A 27,843-nucleotide genomic window follows, 5' to 3' on the forward strand; every position below is an offset into this window, starting at 1 on the left:
CAGGTAGAGATCTGCTTCCTGTTGGTTACTGCACCGACAGCTGGGCCAAGGAGGCCAACAGTAAATAGAATCCATCGAAGTACCACCACCTATAGATGAGCCTCGCCCATCATTGTCTCCTCCGCCCACATGAGATCGTAAAATAGGCATCCGATTTGATGGTAATAACTCGATTCCAGTAGGGCAGAGCTCTGGACGCACCAACGATATTTCTATTATGCTAGAGCTATCGAAGCGTTACGATTCCCATTCCCAGTACAAATTCCTTGGTTTCTATAAGAAATCCGTCATTCCCTTAGGTGGCCGGTTAAGCATCCCTATCCGCTAAGATTGACCGCCGCTTAATACTTTACTAATATCGTATTGGATAACGCCACAAAATGTGTCAGCTAGCTAGCTTACCACATTATCGCCTAGTCGAATGTCTGCCTTGCTGCTTGGTACACCTCCCCGTTACCGACCATCAGACCGAACCGGATAGAGTGGAAACTCGAGAGCAACATCGCTACCGTTACAGCTGATATATTGCCATATGTACCACTAGGTAAACAGGCAATAACGATGATTTGATCCCTGATATTTCCTAGAATATACGTATTTTGGTCTGTCCGCGGGCGGGGTAGACTCGGGTGTATTGCGTCCAACATTAGCTTTGCGGCTGCAAACTCCAGTGTAATCTTCATGGGATAAAGGGGCCCTGGCTGCCATGATGGGATATATGATGGTTGGATTTTGAAAGCGAATAGCTTATTGTGACTCACTGAGTTCATGTGAATATGAGACAAACAAAGGTGTTATGGAGCCCAAATTCTGGGAATCAGTGCCAGTGTTCATTAGAGGAGGCGGGGTTAGCCGGTGAAATAATTGCGGAGCGGAGCGAAGCAATATGTTTCATAAGGGCCTCGCACGTCACGTGATCTGGATTTTATTACATGGGCTCAAAATCCACAGAATCTATGCGGTAAAAACTGATCGCTAAGAAACGGCAGAATCCAAGCCGGCAGAATATATATAGTCACGTGGTTCTTCGGTCACGTGACTGTATTTGACGTGATCCTAATTATGGAACCCGCTGTCGATTCCTCTTACTACTTCCTCACGCTAACTCTGGATTTCTTTTCGCCTGAATCCATTTCTTCCCCTGATGCCATGACAGCCATGTTTCCCGAAGCTCTTTCACCCGTACCCCGCATGCCTGACGTCATGACAGCGCTCCCATCTGGTGTCGTAACTCGCATATTTAGCCGCCTGGAAGATGTTCATCTCGAAGCTGAGAAGATCGCAGAGAAACTTGAAGAAGATGAGGAAGAAAACGGAAACCAGTTCCTCCGAGCGACTCTTTGAGGACCATGATTGCCTCAAGGGCGTGAACTACCGGTTTGAGTTTGAAGGTGATACAGGTATTTTACGCGTGATACCAGGGTATCGCCACGAATATACCACCACGGGACTCCAACAGCAAGTCATTTTACAACTAGCTAGTATAGGACTAAATCGGCAGTATCGTTGGGGCGGAGCGACGCCATATAATTCTCTATCGCGGAACAAAGAGGGAGACCAAGTATTCAGCCCCTCTACACGTTGGCCATCGAGCACTAGCTTACAATGGCCTACCGTGGTTGTTGAAACGGGTGTATCCGAGAGCCTGCGAAGACTACGACAAGATGCTAAATGGTGGTTCGGGGCCTCTAATGGAGATGTACGCATGGTGATTATCATATCTATCAAGAAGACCGCCGTACATTTCGAACAATGGCAGCTCGCTCCACCCAACGCCCCTCGACCCCTAACCAGAGCCTATATTAATAGCCTCCGCCAGCATTCTAATAACGTGCCACCCCTCCTCCAACAGCCGTTCAATATACAGCAGCCATATTCATACGCTGAAGTGGATGTGACTAAAACCACAGTCGATGGTGCCCCAATGACAATACCATATTGTGCTCTATTCGACGTTCCTGTCCGACCCCCTAACATGCAAGATGTTGTGCTTGGTGCAGAAGACTTCCGTTTCATCACTGCAGTCAACTTCTCTTGATTTCTACTAAAGTAAATTGAATTTGAACTGAATCTGAACTGAATCTGAACTGAATCTGAATTGAATCTGAGTTGAATTTGAAGAAAATTGACAGATCTCTTGTAGGGGTGAGTGAATCTCTATAGGGTAGAAGACTATTGCAGGTAAGTCATACAAATGATACATACTAGTTAAATTGTAGATTGTTACCTGGTGGAAAAAATGGCTATCTAGTAACTACATATGTAGGTAGTATGTTGTATACAAATTAAAATTAGCGTATATGTTTCAAAAAGGTGAGGTAATCACCAATGACAAAAGTTATGTGCCGGTGGTATACTTAGTCGCCCGTACCGGAAGAAGGGGAGGCACTGGCTGTTGAGAGGTCTACTTGGGGGATTAGGATCAGGTACTAAGTACTCCGATATAATGGGCAAGTTTTCTATAGCTGGAATCTCGGTACTATTCAGGTAGCGGGCGAGCACAAATTACCTAGGTAGATATCTAGTGCTGAGAAGTCTAGCTATCAATAGCAATGGAAGAAAATAAACTCGTTATCATTTATCTCGTCTACTATGGTACTGAATACCCGTCTTTATTATGTTATGCTTTTTTTATATGATAATACGAATTCCCACCATCATCCCAAAAAACCAGGTTGCGAAGATAAGCGTGCTTGTGATGAAGATTCGTTGCCGTACCTGCTGCCAAGCCTTTTCCCCGCTATCCCGTCCGCTATCCCATCGCTATCCCAAATCTTCACTCCAGTCCTCGCGATCACATCCTGGGTACACTCGGCAATATTTCTTTAGGCTCAAAGAACCTCCGGTCCATTCTGCCCAGTTCCATTCGTGGTTCCGATGACAACACAACAATCCCCTTTCCAATGCCACTTTCCCGGGTGTGGCCTAAGCTATCGACGGAAAGAACATCTGACCCGACATGCTAAAAGCCACTCTCAAACAAATAGTTTCGAATGCTCCTTTTGTGATCGCGTCTTTTCCAGGAATGACACGCTACGGCAGCATGTCCGCACTCATCACAAAACCAAAAAGCTACAATACTCCCGGGCAATTCAAGCCTGTACCTACTGTCGCTCACGGCGATCAAAATGCGACGGACAGTCTCCCTGCGGCGCGTGCTTCAAGCAGGAAATTCAATGTTTATATACCCAAAACTCACGAGGCCGGCCATTGGAACAAAATCGGCCTCGAGATCCCCTCAAAAGCCCCATACCTTCGGTAGAATCGGACGATGAATTCTATTCTCCTCCGACGGAATCAGCGGGCCCTATACAGCGTTCAGAGACTATTGAACATAGTCCATGTAGAGTTGCGCCATTTGTCCAGGCTTATTTCGACAAATTTCACCCAAAATGGCCATTCTTGCACCCAGCGACGTTCGATCCCGACAACGAGTTACCTTTTCTTGCCCAGTCAGTGGTGATGATGGGCGCGTGGGCAATGATGGAAAGCCATACACAACAGACCGCAAAGGACCTACATCAAAGACTGACCTTGTCGATATACGAGCAAAGAGTTAGTTTAGTCTTTCCTTCTATTTCTCCACATTTTACTAAAGAGCCACTTAGGGAAAATGGGACATATCGAATCACCACGACGGACCATACTCGCAACACCGTGGAATATCCCCATCTTGTCCCACACCCTGGCCGATGGCAACATATCAAGGAATCCTGTTACACCTCATCTTCTCCCTCCTCCTCAACCACGACCAGTTAGATCTGGAATTGACTCAAGTACTCCCCGAGATCCCCTCTCAGCTTCTCATTTCCCTCGTGCGCACCTGTTTGGAGCAGCGCATGTTCTTCTATCCCTCAATATTGGCCCAATTCAGACCAGGAGTTGACCCCGATGTCTTCATTTGGCTTGGTATCGAGGAAGTCAAGCGTTTTGACTTGTCATTGTACAGAGTATGTAGGCATGCCCGGACATGCAACACCAAACCCTTGGAAGACGCGTCGGATTTCGGCCCCCGGCGTGGACCACGATCACCGGGTGGAAGCCTTCTTTCTCTGACAGACCTGCAATTTGCGGTGCCGGACAGTGATGAGCTCTGGCATGCTACTTCGGATTTGGCCGCTAAAATCACAGGAAACGAAGCTGCCTATACCAATGAGAATATTGAAGACAATTGGATTTCTCAGACTGCACGAGTTTTGCAGCCTCGTGATCAACAATTTCAGTGGATATAATAATATTTAATTGAAAGGACGCTGCCGTGTACATATATACATCTTCGACTTGCGAAACTGAACGTTGATAGTGGGTAGATGTCATAGGATGTAGCTGAGTGTTTGTCGCCTTGGAGGATAGTGTGAGAATAAATACAGCCGATTTTATCACTAGACCATAAGAAAAACCAAGGTTTCCATTTAGGGCCTATGGAGGCCATAACCCAGTCTGACAGATTGTTTCCAACTCTGGGATAGCGATAGCACTAGTGGGATACCGATATCCCGTCGCTATCCCATCGGTATCCCATTGGGGCTGCGGGTTGGCATCCCATCGCTATCCCAGTGGAATCTTGGTGGGACAGGCGGTATCCCATCTTGTTCCCGGATTGTAAATCCTAGGTCTACTTTCATCCCATTTAGATTATTTACGCATAGGTTTAGTCATGGAGTTGATTTAATAGTTCGCTTTCCGGTTGATCAAATTTCTTATAAAATGGCACCGTATCCAATAATCTAAAGAACCTCCATATCTCTCGCAATCTTTCTCTACAGAGTAGCAACGTTTAACTTGCATATTTTGCACGACCAATTGCAATGACTGAACATCTCAAAGGAGATGATGGTGAATCGGGGACCCAGCCCGTTCTGAAGGAGGCCCATACCCCCAGCTCTATCATGTCCCAGCTCAGTACGAAGGACGCCCGGTCTTCTGATATGGAGGAGAAAGATGAAGTGCGAGCCATCACCGGATTCAAGGTTTGCAAGATTTACCCCGAGTTGGCCTTCTCAGAACTAATATGGGAAACACCAGTGGATTTTGGTTGTGACTGCTATCTTATCCAGCCATATGCTCTTCGCTCTCGACAATACAATCGTGGCTAATATTCAACCAGTCAGTACTTTGCCTCACGTTTACAGGCAGGCAGCGCTAACTTTCCTGGATTATCAGGCCATTGTAGCGCAATTCAATGAGGCTGATCAGATTTCATGGCTCTCTGTCGGGTAGGTCTCCTATCATATCCGGGTTAACATATATCATATTTCTCACATCGATTCTCCTTGCAGATTTACTCTTTGCTCGTCTGCAACCGTGCTTCCTTGGTCTAAGGTCTACGCGACTTACAATGCTAAGTGGCTTTACATCGGGGTAAGTCAATGAGGCCCGATTATCCCATCCGATATAGAAAATCTCTGATCATTGTTTAGTGCGTCGTCCTGTTTATGGCAGGTTCTGCTCTGTGTGGAGGTGCGCCAAATATGAACGCTATGATTGTTGGTAGAGCAATGGCTGGCGCTGGAGTAAGTAAATATTTTCCTAGTTAGATCCTTCAACCCTAAACACTAACGAAATTCTCAGGGAAGTGGCATGTACTTCGGTGTCTTGACGCAATTGTCCGTTAATACGACAGTATCTGAACGTCCCTTCTATATTGGATTGACGTACGTGACCCACTAGTTGGCTTGTATATATGATATATGCTGATCAACCTCCCTTCTGGATAGTGCTGTCTCGTGGGGTATCGGAACAGTGACTGGTCCGGCCATTGGAGGCGCATTCGCTGAAAGTGCCGCCACTTGGCGTTGGGTGGGTTCTCAGCAATCTGAGGATATAAAGTCGTATTGTATTAACCATTCCTAGGCCTTCTACATCAATCTTGTGATTGGAGCAGTCTTCGCTCCGGTGTATCTCCTTCTCTTGCCTTCATTCGAGCCCCTCCCAAATTCCACTGCTAAGGAAAAGGCAATGAATATCGACTGGGTGGGCAGCGTCCTTTTTATTGGTGCCTTAACAACCTTGATCATGGGCATTGACTTTGGAGGTGTGGAATGGAAATGGGGCAGCGGCCAGTCAATTGCGCTCTTTGTGGTGTCCGGGGTGCTCTTCGTCATGTTTGGAGTACAGCAGACCTTCTTCATCTTTTGCAATGAGCAAACACGACTGTTCCCAATTCACTTTCTCAAGAGACGCTCTCTGCTGCTTTTGTTCATTCTCAACAGTGAGTCAAGCCCTCTACGGATTTCCTTTCTTGCGCTCCACTAATCCATACTCTCTATCTAGCAAGTGCCAGCAGTGGGTTATTTATTGCGGTTTATTACATCCCGTTGTTTTTCCAGTTCACACAGGTCAGGATAGCCACTTTGATATTTATGCATAAGGTATAGGAGCTAACAGTATTACAGGGGGATACGGCCGTCTATACGTCGTTGCGCCTTCTTCCTTTCGTATTGGTTCTTATCTTCACGATCATTGCCAACGGCCATATGATGTCCAAGTTCGGTTACTATATTCCATGGTACTTCTTCGGTGCCGCTTTCGAGCTTATTGCCGCTGTGTTGATGTGTATGTTGCCTGGAAATCTACCCTTGTTCCCACTGGGACGTATAGACTTGGTGCTAATTGAGACTCGAATTTAGATCGCGTCAAGGCCGATACCTCTGCTAGCGCAATCTATGGATACACAGCCCTGATGGCGTTAGGCGTAGGTGCCTACAATCAGGCAGGTTATAGTGTGGTACAGGCAAAGGTACCGAAAGCTGAGATCCCATGGGCCTTGGGCTATATGATGGTTTGTAAGTGAAGCCCAGTTCCTAAGTCTCTTCTTTGTCTTAGGGCTAATTTCAAATAAACCAGCCCAATTGGGAGGCATAGTCTTAGCCTTGGGCATGGCTGGTGCTATTTTCGTCAACAAGACAACAAAGGAACTTCTACAGTTGCTCCCAAATGCCAACCCTGCTGATGTCAAGAATTCCATTGCGGGAACGTCTAGTGGATTCTTCAAGACCTTGACGAAGTCACAACAGACCGCAGCTCTTGATATTATTGTTTCGGCCATCGATGATGTGTAAGTCTTTCTTTCTTGAACAACCTATTCTTCGACTGCGCTTAGTGACTCACTCAATTGCTAACCTTTTCTTCCTAGCTATGTTCTTTTAATCGTTGCCGGTGCGCTCGGTGTCCTCCTCCTCTCTCCTCTTGAAGGTGGGTTTTCTCTACCATGGTCTATTACCACGCCACTGACATTCTTTTCTATCTAGCGTGAAAGATTGTTCATGGAAGCGGCAGCAGGTGGAGCCTAGAACTTATATTTTAGGCTCAAGGAGGAGATTTATTTGCTGCCATGAGCGAAAGGTTGAATGTTCCTAGGGAAGGAGTAACACGCGAAAAACAGGTGAAAAAAGACATATAATAATACACACAATACACACAAGAAAACGTACAAAAGGACAAGCCTGGTCATTCTCAAACATTCGTACGGCGCCGTTTACGGCGAGTGGAAGCCGCGCGTGAAGGGACAGGGTTGTCTGTCTCCTCCTCTGGTTCTTGAATGGGAGGCTGCGGCAAGAGCATGCTATCATTCACTCCATTTGGTTTTGAGGTTTGTTGACGACAAGCTCGATTGCATTCTGCAAGCACATCGACGCGTCATTCCACTGTGAGTTCGTGAGGCATTCAATACTGAGGGACTTCAGCAAATAGGAGTAGAAGTAGAGGTCCTTCTTTTCTTTGGAAAAAGTGGTCCAATAAACGGAGATTGTAATCGATTGTCGAGTTACGGTAGCTGAACGGACCCTTACAACGCCGTCGATCCTTTATTAGCAGTACTACCTGCACCTCAATAGCATACTATCAATCAGATCAGATAGGAATTCCTCCGGTATAGTATCCTAGGCCTCCTAACCCATACTATGAAGCTTTGATAAAGGAAAAGTGCTAATCCCCATAATTTCTCTTGATATAATCCTTTATCTAGTTGTATACCTTAATAGGGTTTAAATCAGGTAAAAAGGTGGGCTATTCTATCACAATAACCCTAAGCTCCTCGAGGAAATTAAGAGTCTCTTTAGTAGTATACCTAGAAGTATTATCGTATATAACAATCAGATCTTACTCCCTTCTTAGACGGAAGAAGCCTTCTATTATAATATAATATAGGATCCACTATATAGGTATAGGGACTTCTAAAGCGAATTGAATCTGAAGTGAATCTAAATTCAATATGGATTGAATCTGAATTATTGGTATGGCTTATTGGTAGGTGATTTCGAAATTTTCTAGTCGAAGTCCAACCGTGAAGTCTGGGTACAGCGGAATTGTGTTGGGCGGTTATTTCTGGTCGAAATTGCAAAGGGATAACGCATTCGCTCATAAACTGGGCTTCAGCTGCGGCATGTGTTCTTGAATCGAGTATAATGCCACCCAGATTGATGAGGGAGGGGCCAATGGCCGTTTGGGTGGTCAATTCGTTTCCTGGGACACGCAGACATTGATCAAACATGTCAGTTGTATATCGGGGTCTGTCTTCCTTTGTTCTGGTCCTCCAGGACGTTGATTATTGCTTCGTATTCAGTTGGCTCCTTAGATTCAAATATTCCTCTTTCTGTCAGCTCATAGCGGCATTGCCGAGATTTGTAGGTCACACTTTTGGTCGACCGACCTGACCTGGCTGAGCCGGGTGATTGTGTACGAGTGGCGCTCGCAAAGCTGGCTGACTGTCTGACATTCTGGGGTGGTAGGAGTGGCTGTCGACTTCAGAGCTGATTTCCTGGGCTTGGGAATCTCGGGATTGGGTATTGGGTGCTCTGACGTGACGAGCGAGTTTTCTGTAAGTGGAATCTCTATACTGTTCGGGTAGCGGGCGAGAACAAAGTTCAAAGTTCTCTCCGACCTCACTGGAACTTGACGATATTACGCTGCCATGGTGGGAAAGAGTACAATCCCAGGTTGGTTTTTTTTTTTTTTTTTTTTTTTTGAGTTGCTTCCATGTAGACTTTAACATGGACGATATAACTAGATAGTTAACTAGATAGTTATGCGGCGATCATGGTGGGTCATAGTTGAGCTCGACCTTCATCAAGTATAGAACAAGTCAAATATAGAACAAGTATAAAACAACTTTGGAAGTATAGAACAAGAAATAGAACAAGTACAATATTGTATAAGAATAGTTATTTATGAAATAAACAGTTGGAGTACAGTTGGAGTTGGGAGGTGCATCGAAGAGGGGCAAACAAAGGACCTTATGTTGTGCTGGTACCTAGTACTTCTATCACCACAGGTATCACCGTACAACACCCAAGTACCCTGTACTACCCCCTCCCTCCCCGGCGATTACTGTCACCTTGGGTCATCCATTCCAAATGTTCTTATCGCAATCCCCTTCATCAACTTCCACTTCTACGTTTCAGTTCTCTTTTATACTCTTTATCTTCATTACTGTGCTTCTTTGCCCTTCCAACCTTCTCACGTCTTTTGCCTAACCTTCTCACGCCTTTTGCCCAGGTATGCCCTTACTTTCCAGTCACGCACCTGACCATCCTGACCATCCTGACCCTCCGGCTCCCCGCAGACCCACCTTATCACTCTATTTGGGCATTCTGAGTCTCTGCCTAGGACTCTCTGCCTAAGACTCCCAGTATCTTCCGACCCTCCCTTTTCTATTCTATTTCCCTACTCTTTATCTCCGTCTCTGCTTCTAACTCTGGCTTATTTTTTTTTGGACCTTCTCCCTACGGCTTGGGCTATCCCTAAGCTCCTGTTTCCGCGGCACCCCGTGTGCTCTATGAAGTTTACGTCGACGAAATGACTGACGATCCAGACTCGCCTCATAGGCGTTCCCTCCGTGCACAGACTGCTTCTAGTCTACAATATCCGACTCTTCCACCCCTGACAGCTTCTGTCGAGGAGTGGTTGTCCCGTTCACGGCCTACCAATATGACGTCAGATCAACTTTCTGATCATTCACCCAAAACCCTGAGTGATAGCTGGGCAACTCTGAGTGTGTCTGATATACGCTCAGAAGATGGCAGCCACTCCGAACAAACCGATACAGGCTCGTTGATCGACCAGGCCAGCCCTGACGACGTTGCAAGCCTCGACGAACGCTACAGCGGGAGCGAGGCCGAGGCCGAGGCACAGGATGAAGACAACCAAGAGGATGATGGGATAGACAGAGATGAAGTGCAGTGCACTGAATCAGTCTCCCAGGAGCTGCCTGCCCTCTTTGCTGCCAGACGAACCACTATCGATGACAGCACCACAACCACGAAGCCCTCCTTCCCCCACACCAGTGATTCGATCGAATTTGTGGAGCCTGAGAAGTGGCCCGAGATCGAGAGAGTGGAGCTCAAGCATACTATCCGCATCTTCGAGGGTGCCGCAGCCTCAGAATTGAAGAGCCGACTGCCCTACAATTCAACCGACTCCATCCTCATGGCTACGGTTCAACAGACCATGACGAAACAGAGCCTCGACCTGGATAAACCTTTCCGTGTGCTCTATGTCGGACAACCAGGGTTCCGAAACATTATTCTCGACAAGATTGGCGATGTTCTGGTATCAAGCTCATGTGCTGGTTCAGAGACCAGCTCGGCCGAATCTTCCCGATATCATGTCGTACCAACCTCATTTGGCACTGGGGCTGTCCCCAACTTTGCGGAACTTCTCCCGATTCATGTTCAGCTGGTGGTTGACGAATGTCTGGAAGCCACGGCCGATCCCCACGCGGATCGACCCAGTACACTTCACCTGAAGTTTAAGAATCGACCTGTCTGCACCTCAGCTTGGAATGGGTCTGACTACCATGTAGCATCTGCAACAGATTGGACTTTACCAGATGTGGCAATTCTCTTTGTCTCCGGCCTCGATGATGCAGCAGCCGTCAAGGCCCAGCGCCTTGCCCATATGTTCCTAGAACGTCATGGAGTCCCGGCGATGGTGATTTCAGAGGAGCCACTGTGGAAGATGGCCGGAGAGGTGATCCCCCTTAACCACAACAGTCTGCACACATGTTTGGAATCCCGCCATCCAATTTCCGGGGAGACCGCAGTCCTCCGACGGTACCCTATCGATTTGAAGACTTTTGAGAGCATCACGCCTGGTCAGTTGAATCGAAACCTGGCTTCCCTCGTTGGCTTGTATCCAAGGAAGGCACATAAAGTCACTGCCGATACTCCCAAGCCTCTTCAAAGGCATATATTTGCGGATCTCGAGAAGTATCCTGGCAATTGGCTCCCGCCTTCGTATGCCACACGGGCCCGAGAGCTGGCTCCCACGCTACGTCTGGTTACTTTGACTCTCATTTCGGCCATTGCCATATCTATTGGGTATGCGGCCGTTAGAGTCTTCGTCGTCTTTCTATTGCAATGCTTTGCCGGATCGGCTTTGTCCAATGCATCCTTCCCAGCGGCTTCCCATGTCCCTCCCGCCTCTGTTCTGACTCTGGATCGAGTGGTACAAACCTCAATCTCAACACGGCCGTCAACTCCTATGCGGGTATCATATGTACCTTCTTGGGGAAATTCAATCTCCGAAGATGTCAACGTGCCAACTATTTCTACCGCGAAATCATCGGGAGCGACAAACGAGTTTGAGTTTCAGGTTATTGGAGACTGCCATGTTATCATCAAACCCCCACACAAGTTCGCGTCGTCCAAGAAACAGCCACAATTCGATGTTAGAGTTCACCGAGAGAACAAACCTCTTACATACGAGCTGTCTCAGCTGTTTGATGGGGTCTATACACTGAAGTTGAACCGTGAGGATGCGCACGGGCTGATCAACTTGACGATCACAACCAAATCAAAACAGCCAATCAACCAGACCATGGCTGTTGACTTCGGAACTCCGTGGCTGAAGATCGCAAACTGGAAACGCGCAGCACAGGGAATTTCTTCGCAATTTGCTAAGGAGATGCATACGGCTCAGACTGGCTTGACTGAGGTATGCGGTCGCCTCTCCACCGACTTACAGGTGATCATGGGAGATGTGGTGAAGAGAACCCATCTCTTGCGCCGCGATGCCGAAAACCTACGCCGTGAGAGTCTGGATGCACGCGATGCCGTTTTATCACGGTCGAAACAACTTTCAGCAGTCTTGGCTCGCAATACTATCCAGCGGTTCCAAAGTGTTTCTTCTGTGCTGCAAATGCGATCTAGTCGCGTGAACAAGGAAACCAAGGGCCTTGTTTATGATGCATGGAGTCGAATTGGGAAGTCAGCGACGAAGATTGACCTTCGCAGTATGATGGATCGAGTGCGCAACGTTAAGAGATGCAATGCGCTGGATCGGGCTCAATCGCGTGCTCGACATGTTATGGGATTACGGCCCGGCAAATCTGGGACTTGCTCAACCCGTGGCTCGAAATGATGAACGAACTTCCTTTATGACTTTGTATTTGCTTTTTTTTTCTCCTTATTAATGAGTTGGCTGGGGACTGGCTTTTGTTTATGGCGATCAGGATTGGGGGGGTAGCAACTGTACTGGAAATGGGGGGTTTCACGCGAACTATTCAGTCGGCGCAATGGTATCTCTTATTTAAATCATACTCCAACTTTGGCCTTATCTGACAGTACCCACTGAAATAGAATCTTTATTTCTTTTCTTTTCTTTGATGTGTGTTTCTGTTGCATGTAGTTCACATTTATATGGAGTACACTATTGGCAGACGAGAGCGGTGGCGGGTTCTGCCAGATATGGGACTAAGTATTAATTTTTCCCCCTCATCGCCGCTTTCTCTGATCAACAAACACTATCTCTTACTGAAATTCCACTCTATCTCCTGTGGATATCTGCCATCTCTCTTTTTATCCTTTTAAACCGATCCGCTTGAACCCCTCGTCATCATGTCTGACATCACCGAGACCAAGCCCGACCCCGCCATCTCTGCCTCCGAGACTAAGCCTGAGGAGACCACCCCCGCCACCGGCGAGGGTGAGCAGTCTACCACCGAGGCCGTTGCCGAGACTGCTACTGAGACCGCTGAGAAGGATGCCGACACCTCCAAGGATTCCACCGTGAAGACCTCTGACAGCATGTTCTCCATGTTTGGTGGCGGTCCCAAGAAGGAGAAGAAGGAGGAGGCCGAGGAGCCTACTGATGAGCCCTCCGGTTCTTCCAAGGCCCAGAAGGCCACCGATGAGGTGAGTTTTATACATCTGATGCTGGCGACATGGGCGGTTGTTGTTGGACGCGTCTACGATGGGGGCGGGGTCTTGTGCCCCTTTCTCCCGATAGTGGGGTCGTCGCAAATAAGCCAAACTATGCATACTATGCCAGTGCCCATGATTATTTTAGCTCCGCGCATAATACTAACCATGTTATTTCAATGCAGGAGGAAGTCGAGGAGTCCACCGATGTCCACTTCGAGCCCGTCATTCACCTGACCGAGAAGGTTGAGACCAAGACCAACGAGGAGCTTGAGGAGCAGTCCTTCAAGATGCGCGCCAAGCTCTTCAAGTTCGACCGGGAGTCGAAGGAGTGGAAGGAGCGTGGTACTGGTGATGTCCGCCTGTTGAAGCACAAGGAGAACCAGAAGACCCGCCTCGTCATGCGCCGCGATAAGACCCTCAAGGTCTGCGCCAACCACTACAGTAAGATTACTGCCCGGTCATATTTTCCGAAGGTCCAATGCTAATATATGTTTCCAGTCGTTCCCGACATGAAGCTGAGCGCCAATGTCGGCAGTGACCGCAGCTGGGTCTGGAACGCCGCCGCCGATGTCTCCGAGGGTGAGCCCGAAGCTCAGACCCTGGCCATCCGTTTCGCCAACAGCGAGAGTGAGTGGTTTTTATGCCAACCTGATGTCGATCCGATTACTAACCATGGTTTTAGACGCCAACGCCTTCAAGGATGCTTTCGAGACCGCCCAGGTTGAGAACGAGAAGCTCTTCAACGCTGAAGAGTAAACGACTCTTCTTCTCTCATTTTGCTAAACTCTTCGAGGATGAGGATACCCCATTACCGTGCACTTGGCATTCCAAGGCATTTGGGTGCATCGTCCCGGAGCTTGCTCTTGAAAAATCACCACAATCTTCGCCCCTTTCACACCGTTTCACCCAATCATCATCCCCAAATTCATCCCGTTCCCACCCCATCCCCTACGACGCGACGAGCGAGGCAGCAGTTATGAAGATGCTCCTCGCATAGCTATTGCGAGCCATGCAGTCTACGAAATGGAGGGCAGTTCCCTAACGTCGGTGGTTCGAAAGTAGATAGACATTTCCCCATCCAATATACCTGCACATCAACCCCATACACACCCTGAAGATATCCAAAGAAAGAAAACAAAAACCAAGGAATAAAAGTAATGATGAGTATGCCTAAACAAAATAAACAAGTTAAACAAGTGTATGCCTAAAAGAATACCCAGATTTTACAATTTTTCAAATAAAATAAACAAAGAAGAAAAAGCCTGTAGCTCATATTTTCTTTTCGAGTGCTCAAAGACATAATGATTGCAGATTGCAGGTTGCAGAACAATGCTAGGACTTAAAATAAAATTGTTTATAGCTGTATCTCTCATTTGATCTCAACAGTCTCAAGTCTTTGAAAAAATATATGTATATAAAAAAGAAGTAAATAGCGTAGAAAGTGAGAGAGTGGTCAAGTTGAACATAGTGGGCAAACCTGAGGATATAGCCCACTCTCTGACCTCGAGCTTAATTCACCACTTCATCGAATTGCCTTGAGAATATATCCAAAGACCCAACACTATATATGAGTTCTCGCTGCCTATTTACATTGAGGTATTGCCTACATATATGTGTGTAGTTAGTGATTTCTCATGCTCACACCCCCGATAGACCGCGCAAACTTGTCTCCGAGACGCCCACCTCTCCGCACGTCAACGTCCCCTTTCGGCCTCAAACCCTTAGAACCTCACGATCCTCTCAAGTGACGACCCGAGGTCACCAATAAAATAACCATGCCTGACGTGAGTATACTGTCCCCTCATCAACTATCGCGAACTTGCATCTATACTCTAGCACTGTGGGTTTGTCGCTGTGGCCGACACAGCCCAAACCTGGTCTTTTCTCTGTTTCCAGCACAATTAAGCTTGCATACACTAACGCTTTTCCTCAATAGGTCAAACGCACTGTCCGTCTCATCACTGAGCAGAACATTATGTATGCGCACCCCTTCCCCCCTCTGTCTACCTCTACATTCAGCTTCCCTCCCTTCGCAAAACCTCGGCCTGAGAAGAGCGCCTGGAGCTACTGTCTCCCCCCACAGTCTCCTTTCGACGCTATGTCCTGTAGCTTGCAGGATACAAGATTGATATGGGCTCAAGGATGAAGGGAAGCGCGCTTTGCACACCACTCTTCTCTTCGGATCCCAACACCCATCCCTACACATACACACACAAAACACGCTGCATTAGACACATTGGCTGACTTGGGCTTTCTTCCCACACTGCAGAGATAAGCCATCGGAAGTCGAAGGTTTCCCGCAACGATCTTGGCATATTGAGGTCTGGATCGTGAACGAGAAGGGCGCTTTGGTTCCCGCGAACCTCTTCGACAAGGTCACCTACCACCTGCACCCCAGTTTCGGCGAACGCGCCACACAGGGTATGTTTTGGTCCCTATTGGTGTTTTTTGGATTTGGTCTTGGCGACGCCTGGGTTCTCTATTTTCCAGAATCCCACGGCCATCAAGATTCGGTCGGACAGTGCTCTCTGTGTGGACTGGTTTTCCGATTGGAGGCTAACGTGGGATAATTTCGAATAGTCTTCAAGCAGCCGCCGTTCCGCATTCAGGAGGAAGGATGGGGTGAGTTCGATATGTCCATCGAGCTGACGGCCGACAAGTCGTACACCATTCAACATGACCTGAACTTCGCCCAGACCCGTTATGAATCTAAGCATGTGCTCGTGAGTTTGATTTTGAAATTCCCCTGGTTCGAGAGAAGGTAATGGTGTGCTGATCGATGGCGCGTTCTTTTCGCTCGTGTAGACGTTCAAGAACCCCAAGCCTGCTTTGATGGCCGCGCTGCGCGAGTCCGGTCCCGTCCCCGGTGACGAGAATGGTATCAAGCACAAACGCCCTGCTGGTGGTGAGGAGAGTGCCAAGAAGAAGAAGCGCACAGATAAGAATGTGAGTTGTTTCTGGGGTGTGGGGTTTTAAGGTTGGCGCTGCAGGACTAACGCGCGCTCAAGGTCGACATGGACAAGCTTGCCGACGGGCTGCAGAAGTTGAACGAGGACGACCTTCTCCAGGTTGTGCAGATGGTTCATGACAACAAGGCGGCGGACTCATACACAAAGAACGATGTTGAGCGTAAGTTTCCTATCTATCCTCAAGATATGAGAAAAGGAAATCATGGCTTGCTTGACGTTTACTCTGATCAAAACGCTAACTTCTCCTCGTTCATTTCGACAGTCGGAGAATTCCACGTGGACTTGTACACTCTCCCCGAGGTGTTGATCAAAATGCTCTGGGATTTCACGGCGGATCGCGGAGCCTTGTAAAGGACCATCGAGCAAGCGGAATAGGGAAGAGAAACCAGGGCGTGGGAGTGTCTATTCTGTTTTCTTCTCATTTTCTTCTCATTTCTCGGGTCTTGGCTTCTTTCTCTCTGGTGCTATGTATCCTCGGTCTCTCTCCACGGCCATACGTCTAGTTACTTTCTCATGTTTTTTTCTGTCTTTGGGGAGTTAGCGGACTACCGAAGGAAATTGGATGGCTCTTTTTTTCATTTCTTTTGTGCTTTCGCTGGTTCCAAAATGCGTATTCTTTTCTCTTGCTCTCGCTCTCGGGGAGGGATGTGATGGATGTGATGGATTCGATACTTTCACTCTCTCTCTTGCTTGCGGAAGACGGGTGGGATTTGGATTGGGGGAGGAACCTCGTAAATGGGTTCCTTTCGATTGATGATTTGCACTAGATACTATGGATTTTATACCAATATCGAAACTCATCGCTTTTTGTCTCCGTCTACAAAGATGTATCATCAGTACAGACAGATAGATATACCTTGCGTATAGGATCGTGGGACTGTGGATGTCTACATGCCAGGTTTTCTCGGGCAGTAATCCTAGGACTAACTAGTGTAGACATCCGTCTTAAGCTACACGTCTGAAACTTGGAATGTTATCGAGTAACTAACTAGGTAGAAACATGTATTCCGTGGGACCGCCAATAGCTATGGAGCCCAAATGCTCAGCCATGACTTTACCGAAGGGCTCGCACGAGAACTGGTGTTTGATCTGGTGGGCATCGAGTATATGGTATGACTTTCAGCAACTGGGTAATGCTGATGTCTCTCCATAAGTGTGCAAGCACCATGTGATTCAGGACCTCTCCAACTGCGCTGTCTCATGGGGGCTACGGTGAGATGGCGGTCGAGAGGTCTGAAAGGGTTGAGAGGAAGAAGAGAAGAAGAAGAAGAGAGGAGGTGGGAGGGGGGTGGGAGGCCTTTTATACCCTCAAGCACATGCGTACCTTCCCAATCTGGACAGCCGTTTGCTCCTGCCTTTTTTGCTTGTAGCAGGTGACCATGCGGAACCCTACCTACTTCACATGTTTGTTGCAAATGCAAATTCAGGGCTCACTTCAAGGAGATTACCAATGAGAAACAAGATATAGCAAGGAAAGTAATAACAGCATGGGATATCTCGAGTAAATCAACATCAAGCCCGGTTCCAGCCGGGTTGGAAATAGTAGGGACATAATCAGACAAGGAGAGAAAAGAATCGCAAACGTGTCCAATGGGACACGGCAAGATAGTAACCAGACTATCGATCAACCAAGTCCAAATCCATCCACCCCATTCTAGTGAACAACGCCATTTCAAGATATGCTCTTGGGAATTTTTTCCATGTAGTATTGCATCCAATGTCAAAGAGAGATGTAGGAGAGTGTTTGGGAGGAAAAAAAAAAAAAAAAAAAAAAAAGGAGGGACAAGTCAACTCATGCAGAGATCACGAGAGGGAAGAACCAAGACGCCTTGCTGCTATGTCAGTAAATGTGGACGGCTGAAAACATAATAGCCAAGAAAGTATCATAGGACTCGGTGTCTATAATCGTCAAGAATTAGCATACAGTCCAGTAGGAAATGAACAAGAGCTTGGGAGTACACACAGCTTCAACAAGTCCTCAAGACTGTCAGCACTGCAGCTACGACCACGAGGAATGTTCCGCAGGACATCGACGATAGTAGCAAAGACGTCGCCGCCACGGTATGCCAACAGGGCAGGGGCCGTGATGTGATCCATCTCCGCGATGGCTTGGTGCATCTTCACGAAGCGGACAGTTTGTTGTCGGCGAGCGATAGTAACAAGACATTCTTCGACAATAGCACTGTCATCAAACTATAAAACCAAACAAGACAAGTTAGCAACTCCAACCCCGCAATTACATCCCAGAGGACCCAATTCCACACATACCTCGTTATCATAGATACAGACAACAACAACGGTGTCAGATGTCACTTTCTCAATAGCATCAAGGTATCCCACTGCATCAACGGTCTCAACCGATCCATACCGTCTACCCCGCGGACTGGGACGACGATTATCCCGGCCCTGCAGCTCATGCATACGCGATTGACGCCACTTTCGCAGGAAGCGGGCTTCGTCGTCGTCCTCGCTGGCGGAGGACTGGTCGCCGGGTGCGAGGGGTGCGTCATCACGAGTGGACTTTGAACTGAAGGAGGGGCTGTTGTTGGAGTCTAGCCCCGCAACACTAAGGAGAGTGCGACGGAAGGACTTCTTTCTTGCGCGCTCGAAAGCCTGGGCATCGGCAATAACGCCCTTGGGACCTGTGTTGGCTTCGTAGACGGTGTTTGGGATGTGGTAGTTTGTGTTGGCGGTGCGGGAGGAGACCATGTCTGCGTCGTCGTCGTCTTCGTCGGAGGAGTCGAGTGTTTGGCGGGAGCGGAGGCGGGAGGATGGTTCGTCGTCGGAGAAGTGCGGGTCTGAGTCGAGGTGATCTTCGGGGTGAGAGGTGAAGCGTGAACGGTTACTGTTCACCAGCTGGTTGAATTCTTCTTGGGCGGACATATTGAAAGAGAGGGCAACGGGGCGGTTTTAGGTAAGAGGGGGATTTAAGTTGGGAGATGATCGGACACTGGTATGTTTTGGGATCGACTAGGATCCAGGATCGAGAATATGCAGATATTCGAAGATTGCCCCTGAAGTTGAAACGGAGGTGAGGCTGAGGTTGGAAAGAGATCGTCGTGAAAGGTCATGGAAGTCATGAAACAGTGAGGTCCCCCCTTTTTCTTCGTATTTCAGGCTCCACATTGGAACATCCGAGCCCTGGAGATATTAAAGGTCAATGCAAATTGTTGAGATTGTTCTTTGTTTTGGAAAATAAATGTATGATTATTCTTAATATCATACAATATTCTTCCGTGTAGCATATTGTATGCAACATACAACATTATGTTGTACGGAGTACTCCGTACATATATCTTATATCTTATATTCTATATCTTATATATCACATATATAGAAAAAGCAAAAAATCGAGGCTATACTTAGCGTACTTGGCACCTTTCAGTCGCCTTAAATAGCCTTACATATAGGTCAATGGCATTTATCCTTGTCCTTTCTGAAACGAACCTCTACTAATGGCATTCAGTACAACTCCCGATCCCATGTGACGTGTCTACGGCGAAGTATCTACTTTAAGGTAGCCCCCATTCGACTATGTAGATCTTTATGTCTCCACCAAGGAATATTCCAAGGCTAGATGTTTCTATTTTTTCTCGAGCCGCAGTATCTTCGTATTCCCAGTTTAGTTTGATATGTAAGGGTGAAATTTGTCTCGGTAAATAGCGTGGATACTTATTATAAGGAGAACCACAGGGCTGATTCCGTTTGTGTTCTTATTTCGAGTGTCAAGAGTACCCTCTAACTCCAAGTTTTCCCTTCAATTATCGACTAACTCCCTCTAGTATCAGAGGTCGATTCTCCTACCCGTCGGTGTGTCTTCCCTTGTTTCATGTTTCACTTCAGACGTTCCAAGGCTGTCCCAGGTTCGGTGAGCTACATGTTAGGCATCAATGTCCACTTGGGTGAGAATGAGGCCGGGGCAACTGATTTAGATTGACATGCGGATATGCGGACATGCGGGCATGCGGGCATGCGTGACATACTCCTAGCCACTACTCCTGGCTGTGTCGTTCGTAGTCCGATATATGTGGAATCGAAGGTCAGAAATAAGTATACTACCTGCTCCATCCTCCCAACTGATTACCCAGAGACTACCCCCTCGAGGTTGGCCCGGGAGGCATGGCACGTTCTACTCTACGGCTGGACCGAGGTCCAAGACTGTGTATGCATGCCCTGGGTCTGATACTGGCCACGCTCACATTTTGCAGAGAACCAAGCCAGGCAAGAAACAGCATGCTGCCCGAGACTATCACCTTCAGTCGGTACAGGAAACGAAAGATGGATCGAGTTTGAAAAAAAAGTTCACAAATGGAAATTGGAGTTGCTCGAACCATTATCAAAATCCGACACCAAAAGAATCCCAGAGCAAGAGATTCCAACGCAAAGACAGTTAAGTACAACAGACTCTTTCTTTAGAGGAGACACAAATAAGGGGGAGATAGGAGGGAAGAAAGGATAAATGAGAAGAGAGAATAATAAGGCAACGCAGAGGCATACATTGGCGAAAGAAATCCTGGCCAGAATCCGGCAACCAGGTCCTTCTTTTAGACTTCGCCAACAAAATACATGTCGAAACCAATGTGGAGGAAACCCAGAACGAAATGGTAAACTGAAGGGGGGATAAAGAAATTCAAAAAAAAAAAAAAAAAAAAGAGAAGGGGGAAAGGGTGTCACCGAGAAGTCAAAGGGGAAATCAGGGGACCAGAGAAGAGGGCGACGGTGGAATTGTCTTATGGATCGACTCGTTCCAGCATTTCCTTCCGCTGGCAGTCACTGTACATCCATCGACAACCCAGGAACTAGTCGTGCTCTCGTCATGTCCAAACAAGTATTGTGTCATCGCTATCGTTTGTTCGCTCACCTCCACCTCCATCACCTTCCGTATCGTATGCGACGACGATGTCTGCGCCGCGGGTAGTGTATTATCGTGAGAACCCAAGGGATTCCCCGGTAATTGATTATTATCGTACAATGGCGGAGATTCGAACCATCGAGCCTAAAAAATTTCGAAGAAGAGCATTGCAGAATGATCGACACGGGGTATCTTGCGTTTTGTTTTTGTTGGTTTACCAGGCCCAGACCTTGAGCTGTACGGGAGAAAATCGGAGGTTAGTAGATGCATTTGAATGAACTGCAGGGGGGAAAAAAACACTTACAAGGGAATCCCAAGATCCAGTGCACAGACTGATGCCATCATTGCTGACACCGAGGCAGCTCACGCGGTTCTCGTGGCCGCTCAATGAACCAACCTTGTCGCCACGCAGAACATCCCATACCTAAATTATGGATTAGCATTTTATCACACTGTTATAAAAAGGAAGGAAAAAAAACAAGGCTCGACGTACCTTGCACTCGAAATCGTCGTAACCTGCGAACAATAACCGGCCGGAGACTGAGAATGCAACGGAAGTGATACCGCACAGAACTTGGTCGCTCTAGAGCAAGAAATTCAAAAGTCAGTTTCTGTTAATCAAATCAGTGTCTCGAGTAAAAGATAATTACCTGGTAGGTGTTAAGCTCGCGGTCGGCACGAATATCGAACAAACGGCAGGAAGTGTCATCGGAACCAGTACCGAAGGCGTTGCCGTCGGGGAAGAACTGAACGGCATTGATGTCGGACTCGTGTCCGGCGAATGTTTGGACGGACTTGCCGGTACGGATATCCCAGAGCTTGGCGAAAGCATCGCATGCACCGGAAACAAAGATGTTCTGGTTGGTCGGGTTGATGCTGATCGACATCACGTCACCCAGGTGGTCGGCGAACTCGGTAACCTTGGTTCCAGATTCGATATCCCATAGCATACAAGTCATATCGCCGGAGGAGGTGATGATGCGGCGGTCGTTGATGAATCGACAGCAGGAGAGATATCCCGAGTGTCCGGAGAGCTCGCGCGCGACACGAGTCGGGCCTTCGCGCGATGAGAGGTTATAAATCGAACAAATATTGTCGAGACCACCGCAAGCAACGTAGTTTCCGCTCGGGGCGTAGGCACAAGTCATGACCCAAGATGAGCGCAAGGGAATCGCATGGACCTTATTTGTGGTGTAAGCATCCCAGATGATGAGCTTGCCGTCCTGTGAAGCCGAAACTAGATGGCGCCGGTCGGTGGACCAGTGCATGGCATAAATCTTAGCGAGGTGACCTTTCAGTGTACGCCGAGGCTTCATTCCAATTCGTGGTAGGGCATCGGTCTGGTTCTGCGCGACTTGACGGACTAGACGGACAGGGAAAAAGTCAGCAGGGTAATTCAAATCTCCTAGAACGATGTAGCTGGCAACATGCTGGGAGAGAAAAAAAAAAAAGAGGAAACCCTCAAAACATAACAATGGGTGATGGGGGAGGGGGGAGTCGCACGGGAGGTATCGGCCAGCTCATCCTTTCTGCGCTTGATCTTGTCCTTCAACCCCTCGGCTTCGCGCCTGGCCGCAGTGATCTTGGCCTGCATCTGTTCGCCGCTCATATCGGCCATTTTATCGAAACGGTACCCCGGAGAAAAACAATTTTGATCAGATTGGTTGAGTTGAGGGGAAGGGTAGAGAGGGGGCTGAATGGGAGTGGAGTGAAGCAGAAAGAGAATCGAAAGGCGGAAGTTAAAGCGCCTTAGGCTTGGATCATAATATGGATAACCAAAAGTAAAGAAGAGAAAAGAGAAGGGGAAAAGAGCCAACGGGAACAAAAAGAACAAACCAAGAAGAGAGAGAGAGAGGGAGGGAGAAGAAGAGAGGAACAGGGGGTGAAGACCGAGGAGGGAGAGGGAGGTCAGTGTATTACTAGTGGTAATGACCTTGAAATAAGAAGGGTACCTCAACTTACTATCAATTTATACGAGGCCAGAAGTACTTTCTTTTTTTCTTCTTCTCTAACATTGCAAATAAAATCATTGAACACTCCATACATACTATATGTATAGTCCATCTTCAAATGATTTTCGATCCTTCAAGTTCTTTGTTTCCCCAAATCCCCATAAAGTGGAGTTGGTTTCCTGTATCTTCTGGTTGGCTACAATACACCTTCAATACACGCACATCGCTTTCTCCGGGTACCTGATGCCGGTTTCTTTTTTATTGATATTCGAGCCAAAGCCGACGTACATGCGCATATCTAACTATGTACAGAGTACTCCCTAGTTAGGCATTTATGTACTTATGTACTTGGATTCAAGTCCAAAAGAGAGAAAAGAAAGAAAAGAAAAAAAAAAAAGACAACCTCCTGAACCCTCATATTAGGAGATGAGAAATTGTGGCGTTCAGGATCGGCTTATGTTGTAGGTGCTAGGACCACTAGCCCCAAGACTGAAGACACAGTTGTAAATCCAATCAAGTTGGATAGCGGCAAATAATCTTGATTTGAAGTGTTGAGATTTAACTGCCGGCGGCTCTTGAAAAAAACCTAGTTATATGATGACTCTGACATATCTAGTGCAGTACGCCATACATTCTTCACGAGCTAAATCAACACCCTTGCGTCCCCCTTTCCGTTCACATAGAGGTGATTTTTAGGGAGCTAACGGAGATTGGACTATCCTGCATGTCCATTCTAGGTATAATGTCAGTTTATTACTCTGTTAAACTCTCTATATGAAGAAAAATACACTATATTCCATACATGAGTCTAAATTCTTACATTGAAACTAATATATCTACTCCGTATGAATTGCCCTGATCCCCCTCCGATCCCAAACTCCCAATCTATGCATGCTTAAACAATAATATATACTATATAACTACATACCTACAGGTCCAAGCTTCACACCTGGTGCGTTCGTTCAAGCGCACGGCCCTGTGGCTGACCCATTGTCTTGGTCTGCAATACTCCGTACCTCCGGATCTATTGGCTATTCAAGTGGTTCAAATCACTCTTTATTGGATATAATCCTAGGGATATATGCAAATGGCGTCTACTGGCATCAACTAGCGAAGTATACACAGCATTGACCCTACTCTAGAGCGTGCCGTTCGGCTTCAATACCCGTTCCGGCGGGTCCAACCGTTTCCAGTACATTGGTAAGCGGATTTCATCTAAATGAAATAATTGGAAGAGCAAGGATTTTCTTTTTGTTTTTTTTTTCCTCCAAACAATCCGACACCTGCCCACTTGGTCTGTCTTGGCCCCTTTTCTTTTTACTCCGGCCCGGGGGGAATCATTCGGCTTACTCTTGGTCTCTCGTCGATCATTATTTGAGATACTGCAAAGTTGATTTTGGAAAATCGGCTCGATATACGGGGGCAATTTTCTCTGCATTGGATATAACATTAGTCATCTACGTCGTATACATCCATATAACTATAGGGACAAGATGCCCTTGTCAATGAATGTCCACGTGCTCTATACTCTCCAGGCATACATCACAGGTCCTGCCAAGACATCCACTCGGGATCTTCAATATGGCGTCTGTCATGCAATGTTCATCGGAGATTGGTAATGAGATTACTCCGTGATTACAACATAAATATATATATATTAAAGCACGAATGGGCAATTGAGCCAGTATAGTGGGATCCCGAACCTCCTCTCTTGGTAAAAGTCCATTGGTCTTAAAGCCATGATTACCTGTCGGACTAGGATGGGTTAATCTGTACGTACAGTCATGATCCAAATAATCGACCAGAGGGGTGACCTCGTCTCAGCTCGGGGCTGCAAGGCACGCGCCAACGCCGAGATTATCAAGATGATCAAAGTCTAATAGATTATTTGAGGCATGGCGCATACTAGGATAGGAGTTTGGAACAGATCTCAACGTACAGCGTTGATATCCCAACTGTTATATCCTGACTCATATCCTCAGTAAGAAAACTACACAACATTATAAGCAAGCACCCATAGGCAAAGAAAGCAAATAATCTCGAGTATGAGAGACCGTCAATGTATGTGTCACCGTTCCCACGCCCTCAGCTTCAGGGATGGGCTTCAGCCCAACTCAAACAGAACCAGTTATAGTTTATATCATGTCATCATATCACACGATACAACCGAATCCCTGCACTGGATATTCCGATTCGAGAACGACATGATGGTGATTATCTCAGAAACGGTTCCCGAGACAACCATGGGGCTCTGCTGACGAAGACCAGCTTCTGGCCTGTGCACATAGATGGCCGCCGCCAGGTTCCAACTTTTTCTTGTTTCTTAAGGAGTGGATGATGCATGTCAATATCACGTGCATTGTAAATCGCCTTAGATCTACTCCCGAGTAAATGGCGCCTCTCTGGTTACTCAAATGGCGGGTGATCGGAAGTCGAGGTATGACGAATGTGTATAAGCTTCAAAGGGCACATTGTCGGTGTCAGAACGAGACTGTGGTCACAGGTTCAGCTGGCAGTTTTAACTCCTTACACAGAAGTGTACCGATGGCGTGATAAAACAATGTCTCAAAGGTAGTTGTAGTCGTCAACTATGAAATAAAGAATTTGCATATCAACAGATGTTGGAAGACACGTTACAATGGACCCCAGACTGTGCATTATGTCCCAGGAGGAAATGGAAAGCTAATGCAGTCCACTCGTTGGAAAGGTCCTAAGAATGGGCATATCTTTGCAATGCCGTAGACACCAAAGGCGCCTTTTATCGCCTTGGTATATACCTAAAAAGACCACCAAAAGACATGATAAGGCCGCATAACTATATATCATTAGTACATTTAAATACATATTTTTGAGCTGCTCCTTAGCAATAGAGCTGCCTCTATCCTTGTTGCTGTACTACAGCAATAACTTCGGCTTTATTTGTAGAAAGGGAACTACATACGATGGATCGAGCTGTTCCCTTTCTATAGACAGGACGGTCAGAAGTATGCATAACCAAGGCACAAGTGGGCCTCGTTAGTGCTACTCCGTAGAAGAACTTCTATAGTGTAACTATAGTTATAGGCATCTTTCTAAGTCGATCTAAGACCCCTGCCGATGGTAAACCGACTACCAGTTCAATGGATTTCTTATCCTGAAATTTTTTAATGTGACTCAGCACTAAATGTCAAGGAACTTTAGAGCCGACCTAGTTGATGGGGGCTGGGCTTGGAGCAGATGTCTACAATGTGTAATCCCTACCCTATCTAATGGACGTAGCCACCCACTATTGTTTGCTACACTCCGAGGATAAAACGAGCAAACTTGAAACTACAGAAAAGGTTCGAGGTCCAAACAGGCCGGATTTCGTAGTTCGCAGGTGTTCTAATATTAGTTCGTCCGTGCGCACAGTTGCAAGCGCGTGTAAGCCCTGTCGAGATGTGATAGAGGCACTTGGGGGCCAATGCTATCACTTGTGCGGGGATATTCGATTGGTCCTCGACAAGTTCCTGACAATTGTCCGTTGCTAAGTTTAAACACATTCTCAAAATAAACTACTCCGTTTGAGAGCTGATGAAACAACGTCAGGGAGTATCAAGAAGGTTCCACTCGCAATATTATTACACATGATAGGGTGTAGACATCAGGGGTCAGAAGGTCCAGGCCAGACGGAATATTTTGAAGATTCTGTTTGACGGGCCGTTTCCACGAAATCCATTTAGACTATTCAAAAATGGGTCATTTATATATATTGTAGGGTCAATAGTGACGGAACGTATATCATACTCTGAAGATGCACAATGAGCAGCTTCAACATACAATAAGCATTTAGATTCTTTCTTTGATTTTAAGACTCGGTCGTTTAGTCATTTTAGGCTGTTGACGTTGACGAAATTTAGTTGTAACATAACTCATTTCTGATGTCGAATCACACTTGTTATGATAATTCTAGGGATAGCCACTATAAACGGCCTGCTTCATCTGTGGAGAACTCAGGCTGAACTTCTTCGAGTTAGGACAATAGACCGAAGCTATTCAAATAGTTCATCGGGGTTATTGGTGGATTGCGATGGTCACTGCTCAAGATCTACAGCATCCGCTTGGTCATGCCGGTCTGTAGAGGGTTTGGGAACGAGCGTCACGTACAATATATGTTGCACATAGTCTGACCTGACAGAAATCAATCGATCTTGTGGCAAGGAGGTAATGGTATGCAAAGCAGATTTTGATGTTTGTCAAGTGGCAACTCCGAGGTCGGTACCCAATGTGACAGAGGGGGTCGAGGACAGATGAAGATGAAGATGAAGAGATTTGCAGAGTATAAAAAACAAAAGAAGAATAAAATTGTACCCCGTACACAAAATCTAGATAAATCACTAAAACAATAAGGGAGTAAAAAAGGGAGAAGAAAGGGTACAAACCCCCAAGGTGGCGCCGAAATACTTGTTGGGTACAACCCATATTTGGTAATATTAAGGAGGCACCTGACGCTCTCTCTCTCTCTCTCTCTCTCTCTCTCTCCGCTTTTGCCTTCGCAAAAGCCTTCCTCTTCTCTTCCCCCTCCATCGACAATCCCCCATCATATCTATCGAATACTGCCGTAGACGCATCTATCGTCTTGCATATTGCATTTGGTCTCTCTTTCATATCCCCTTTTCTTCAAAAGTCTCACCCTCTTGAGTCTGAGTCTGAGTCTGACTCTTGGTTACCCTTTCGCCCCCTTCTGGTCATTGGGTATTTCTTCTCTCCGATATCCCCCAAAACCCCCATCACCTCTTCATCCACCTGATGTCTTTGGATTGATTCCTCTCAGTGCGAGTTCCTGATCCGCAGAGGGCATCATCCTATTTTGGGCTGGATTCTACAATATCGTCAAGGTCCTCATCTTTTTGCATTCGATCCATTCATTTCTTGATGAAATCTTGCATCGGTCGACACTACATTTAACC

General features: G+C 47.0%; 9 protein-coding genes across 9 annotated transcripts; 7 read left to right on the forward strand and 2 right to left on the reverse strand.

The window, feature by feature from the left end:
• Positions 1-1,062: 1,062 nt before the first annotated feature.
• On the forward strand, positions 1,063-2,038 carry N7516_006845 (uncharacterized protein; the record flags this gene model as incomplete). The annotated part of the gene is made up of 2 exons (XM_057219565.1): positions 1,063-1,227; positions 1,286-2,038. The coding sequence occupies 2 exons, from the start codon at positions 1,063-1,065 to the stop codon at positions 2,036-2,038; spliced, it is 918 nt and encodes a 305-aa protein (XP_057073656.1).
• Positions 2,039-2,685: 647 nt separating this feature from the next.
• On the forward strand, positions 2,686-4,232 carry N7516_006846 (uncharacterized protein; the record flags this gene model as incomplete). The annotated part of the gene is made up of 3 exons (XM_057219566.1): positions 2,686-2,805; positions 2,830-3,555; positions 3,609-4,232. Coding segments are annotated over 3 exons (1,470 nt in total), but the record flags the coding sequence as incomplete, so codon positions are not given.
• A 576-nt stretch (positions 4,233-4,808) lies between these two features.
• Positions 4,809-7,255, forward strand: N7516_006847 (putative MFS drug efflux transporter; the record flags this gene model as incomplete). The annotated part of the gene is made up of 13 exons (XM_057219567.1): positions 4,809-4,970; positions 5,026-5,216; positions 5,280-5,361; positions 5,421-5,513; positions 5,572-5,654; positions 5,718-5,799; positions 5,854-6,211; positions 6,274-6,338; positions 6,396-6,555; positions 6,630-6,785; positions 6,847-7,057; positions 7,136-7,194; positions 7,251-7,255. The coding sequence occupies 13 exons, from the start codon at positions 4,809-4,811 to the stop codon at positions 7,253-7,255; spliced, it is 1,707 nt and encodes a 568-aa protein (XP_057073658.1).
• Positions 7,256-9,271: 2,016 nt separating this feature from the next.
• N7516_006848 (uncharacterized protein) lies at positions 9,272-9,620 on the forward strand (the record flags this gene model as incomplete). The annotated part of the gene is given in 2 exon segments (XM_057219568.1): positions 9,272-9,495; positions 9,515-9,620. Coding segments are annotated over 2 exon segments (330 nt in total), but the record flags the coding sequence as incomplete, so codon positions are not given.
• Positions 9,621-9,795: 175 nt separating this feature from the next.
• On the forward strand, positions 9,796-12,360 carry N7516_006849 (uncharacterized protein; the record flags this gene model as incomplete). Its single annotated transcript, XM_057219569.1, has 1 exon — positions 9,796-12,360. One exon carries the CDS (start codon positions 9,796-9,798, stop codon positions 12,358-12,360), a length of 2,565 nt encoding a protein of 854 aa, XP_057073660.1.
• A 476-nt stretch (positions 12,361-12,836) lies between these two features.
• On the forward strand, positions 12,837-13,907 carry N7516_006850 (Ran GTPase-binding protein YRB1; the record flags this gene model as incomplete). The annotated part of the gene is made up of 4 exons (XM_057219570.1): positions 12,837-13,133; positions 13,325-13,583; positions 13,641-13,769; positions 13,825-13,907. 4 exons carry the CDS (start codon positions 12,837-12,839, stop codon positions 13,896-13,898), a joined length of 759 nt encoding a protein of 252 aa, XP_057073661.1. The 3' UTR covers positions 13,899-13,907.
• Positions 13,908-14,917: 1,010 nt separating this feature from the next.
• On the forward strand, positions 14,918-16,462 carry N7516_006851 (putative transcription initiation factor subunit (TAF30); the record flags this gene model as incomplete). The annotated part of the gene is made up of 7 exons (XM_057219571.1): positions 14,918-14,926; positions 15,079-15,119; positions 15,412-15,563; positions 15,723-15,865; positions 15,948-16,088; positions 16,151-16,271; positions 16,374-16,462. The coding sequence occupies 7 exons, from the start codon at positions 14,918-14,920 to the stop codon at positions 16,460-16,462; spliced, it is 696 nt and encodes a 231-aa protein (XP_057073662.1).
• Positions 16,463-17,994: 1,532 nt separating this feature from the next.
• N7516_006852 (phosducin family protein) lies at positions 17,995-18,994 on the reverse strand (the record flags this gene model as incomplete). The annotated part of the gene is made up of 3 exons (XM_057219572.1): positions 17,995-18,010; positions 18,075-18,304; positions 18,380-18,994. 3 exons carry the CDS (start codon positions 18,992-18,994, stop codon positions 17,995-17,997), a joined length of 861 nt encoding a protein of 286 aa, XP_057073663.1.
• Positions 18,995-21,177: 2,183 nt separating this feature from the next.
• On the reverse strand, positions 21,178-22,581 carry N7516_006853 (WD40 repeat domain-containing protein; the record flags this gene model as incomplete). Its single annotated transcript, XM_057219573.1, has 5 exons — positions 21,178-21,198; positions 21,268-21,387; positions 21,457-21,546; positions 21,614-22,326; positions 22,467-22,581. The coding sequence occupies 5 exons, from the start codon at positions 22,579-22,581 to the stop codon at positions 21,178-21,180; spliced, it is 1,059 nt and encodes a 352-aa protein (XP_057073664.1).
• Between the last annotated feature and the right edge of the window lie 5,262 nt (positions 22,582-27,843).

Source organism: Penicillium verrucosum (genome assembly GCF_028828655.1).
Source record: "Penicillium verrucosum strain IBT 35672 chromosome Unknown utg000002l_segment0_segment0, whole genome shotgun sequence".
NCBI classification, from domain to species: Eukaryota; Fungi; Ascomycota; class Eurotiomycetes; order Eurotiales; family Aspergillaceae; genus Penicillium; species Penicillium verrucosum.